General features: G+C 38.8%; 1 protein-coding gene across 1 annotated transcript; it reads left to right on the top strand.

Annotated features, from left to right (window-relative positions):
- Positions 1-101: 101 nt before the first annotated feature.
- LOC110440936 (putative uncharacterized protein DDB_G0282133) lies at positions 102-2,333 on the top strand (the record flags this gene model as incomplete). The annotated part of the gene is made up of 3 exons (XM_021484049.1): positions 102-531; positions 714-1,811; positions 2,151-2,333. Coding segments are annotated over exons 1-3 (1,711 nt in total), but the record flags the coding sequence as incomplete, so codon positions are not given.
- Positions 2,334-3,104: the final 771 nt, after the last annotated feature.

The following is a 3,104-nucleotide window of genomic DNA, read 5'->3' as shown; positions in this document are numbered from 1 at the left end:
TAGCTACAACTGGGTCAGAGGTAACCGTTGTAGAAACAACTGGGCAAGTAGCAACCACAATAACTTCAACAGTTCAAGAAACAACTTCACAGGTAGCAACCATGATAGCTACAACTGGACCAGAGGTAACCGTTCTAGAAACGACTGGGCAAGTAGCAATCACAACAACAGCAACTGTTCAAGAAACAACTAAACCGGTAGCAACCACAATAGCTACAGGTGTTCAAGAAACCGCTCTAGAAATAACTATACTGCCAGCAACCACAGCAACTGAAGCTGTTCAAAAAACAACTACAACGGCTATAACAGGTTTAACGGTAGCAACCACAGCATTTGCAACTGATAAGGAGATGACAACAACAATGCTAAAAATCCCAACAACTACATCAGCTCATGAAACATCCACGCCGGTAGCAACCACAACAGCTACAACTCCTCCAGAGCTAACTGTTGCAGAAGCAACGACAATAGTAGTGGATAACATATCTACAACTGATCCAGGAGAACATACTACGGAAGCAACCTCAACGGGTAGTTCTTTTTCAAATACAACTTCATCGGCATCAATCCAAACAACTACATCGGTTCAAGAAGAAACTACATCGATAGCAACTACAAAAGCACAAACTGATTCAGAAACAACCACGCCACTTGCAACTACAACAGATCAAATTGTTTCAGAAGCAATTACACTGTTAGCAACGATAACAAAGGCTGCGGCAGTTCCGGAAACAACTGTTCAAGAAACAACTACACAACGAGCACCTACAACTCAAACTGTTTCAGAAACAACAACACTGTTAGCGACAACAAAGGCTACAGCTGTTTCAGAAACAACTGTTTCAGAAACGACTACACCGCTAGCACCTACAACTCAAACTGTTTCAGAAACAACAACACTGTTAGCGACAACAAAGGCTACAGCTGTTCCAGAAACAACTGTTTCAGAAACGACTACACAACGAGCACCTACAACTCAAGCTATTTCGAAAACATCTACACTATTAGCGACAACAAAGGCTACAGCTGTTCCAGAAGCAACTGTTTCAGAAACGACTACACCGCTAGCACCTACAACTCAAGCTATTTCGAAAACATCTACACTATTAGCGACAACAAAGGCTACAGCTGTTCCAGAAGCAACTGTTTCAGAAACGACTACACCGATAGCACCTACAACTCAAGCTATTTCGAAAACATCTACACTATTAGTGACAACAAAGGCTACAGCTGTTCCGGAAACAACTGTTTCAGAAACAACGTCTCCGCTAGCACCTACAACTCAAGCTATTTCGAAAACATCTACACTATTAGAGACAACAAAGGCTACAGCTGTTCCGGAAACAACTGTTTAAGAAACGACTACACCGCTAGCACCTACAGCTCAAGCTATTTCGAAAACATCTACACTATTAGAGACAACAAAGGCTACAGCTGTTCCGGAAACAACTGTTTCAGAAACAACGTCTCCGCTAGCACCTACAACTCAAGCTATTTCGAAAACATCTGCACCATTAGCAACAACAAAGGCTACAGCTGTTCCGGAAACAACTGTTTCAGAAACGACTACACCGCTAGCACCTACAGCTCAAGCTATTTCAAAAACATCTACACTATTAGCGACAACAAAGGCTACAGCTGTTCCGGAAACAACTGTTTCAGAAACGACTACACCGCTAGCAACTGCAACGACTCAGACCTTTTCAGAAACAACGACTCCAATAGCAACTACATCAGCTCAAACTGTTTCAGAAACGACTACACCGTTAGCAACGACAATGTCTACTACTGCACCAGAAACCACTACACTGGTAGGAACCACAACGGCTTTGAGTAATGTACCACTTACTAGTGAATCGGTTACTACTGAAGCAGTGACGAATGAGCCAGTGACAGACGCTATAGCGACAACAATCTTCAATTCACCTGGAAATAATGCAACAGGTAATTAAACATTTGATATATTTTTGCGAAAATTATGAACAGAAACCTTACCAAAGCAAATTTAAAAGAATAAAACCGCAGAAAATGCCCATTTAAAACGGAATTATATTCCTCTTTACATCACTTGTTATTCATGCTTTATGGTGACTGATATTTTTTTCCCACTACGTTAAACTGTTTTATCTATTTCTTTCCTTCTGATGTAGTAACTGGACCAGATGCTTCCGTGGTCACGGCTAGTACCTCAGATACTACCTCGCATATAACACAGGAGGCAAGCACCGTAACAACGTCAGCTGGACTGTTAATAGACCCCACACTATCAAATACAAGTTCTACAAATACTCAAAGTATCACCACTACAGATAGACCGGAATCATCCTCTAAAGGTAAGTGTTTCTCTTTTATTTATTCCTCGTTTATCAATATAAGAAAAACAATACTATTGGTTATCACTGACAGGATCAACTGTGTCAGAAATAACAATAATATTGGTTTTCACTGACAGGATCAACTGTTTTAGAATTGACATTACTATTGGTTATCACTAACAGGATCAACTGTTTTAGAAATGACATTATTATTGGTTATCACTTACAGGATCAACTCAGGATCAACTGTGTCAGAAATAACAATAATATTGGTTTTCACTGTGTTTTAGAAATGACATTATTATTGGTTATCACTGACAGGATCAACTGTGTCAGAAATAACATTACCATTGGTTATCACTGTACCGGGACAACTATTTTAGAAATAACAATNTATTGGTTATCACTGACAGGATCAACTGTGTCAGAAATAACAATAATATTGGTTATCACTAACAGGATCAACTGTGTCAGAAATAACAATACTATTGGTTATCACTGACAGGATCAACTGTTTTAGAAATGACATTATTATTGGTTATCACTGACAGGATCAACTATTTTAGAAATGAAATTATTATTGGTTATCGATGACAGGATCAACTGTTTTAGAAATGAAAATATTATTGTTTATCACTGACAGGATCAACTGTGTCAGAAATAACAATAATATTGGTTATCACTGACAGGATCAACTGTGTCAGAAATAACAATAATATTGGTTATCACTGTACAGGTACAACTGTTTTAGAAATAACAATAATATTGGTTATCACTGACAGGAATAAC

Source organism: Mizuhopecten yessoensis, unplaced genomic scaffold, assembly GCF_002113885.1.
Source record: "Mizuhopecten yessoensis strain PY_sf001 unplaced genomic scaffold, ASM211388v2 scaffold713981, whole genome shotgun sequence".
Classification (NCBI taxonomy): domain Eukaryota; kingdom Metazoa; phylum Mollusca; class Bivalvia; order Pectinida; family Pectinidae; genus Mizuhopecten; species Mizuhopecten yessoensis.
Note: the sequence above shows the minus strand (reverse complement) of the source record. Positions and strands in the feature narration are given on the sequence as shown.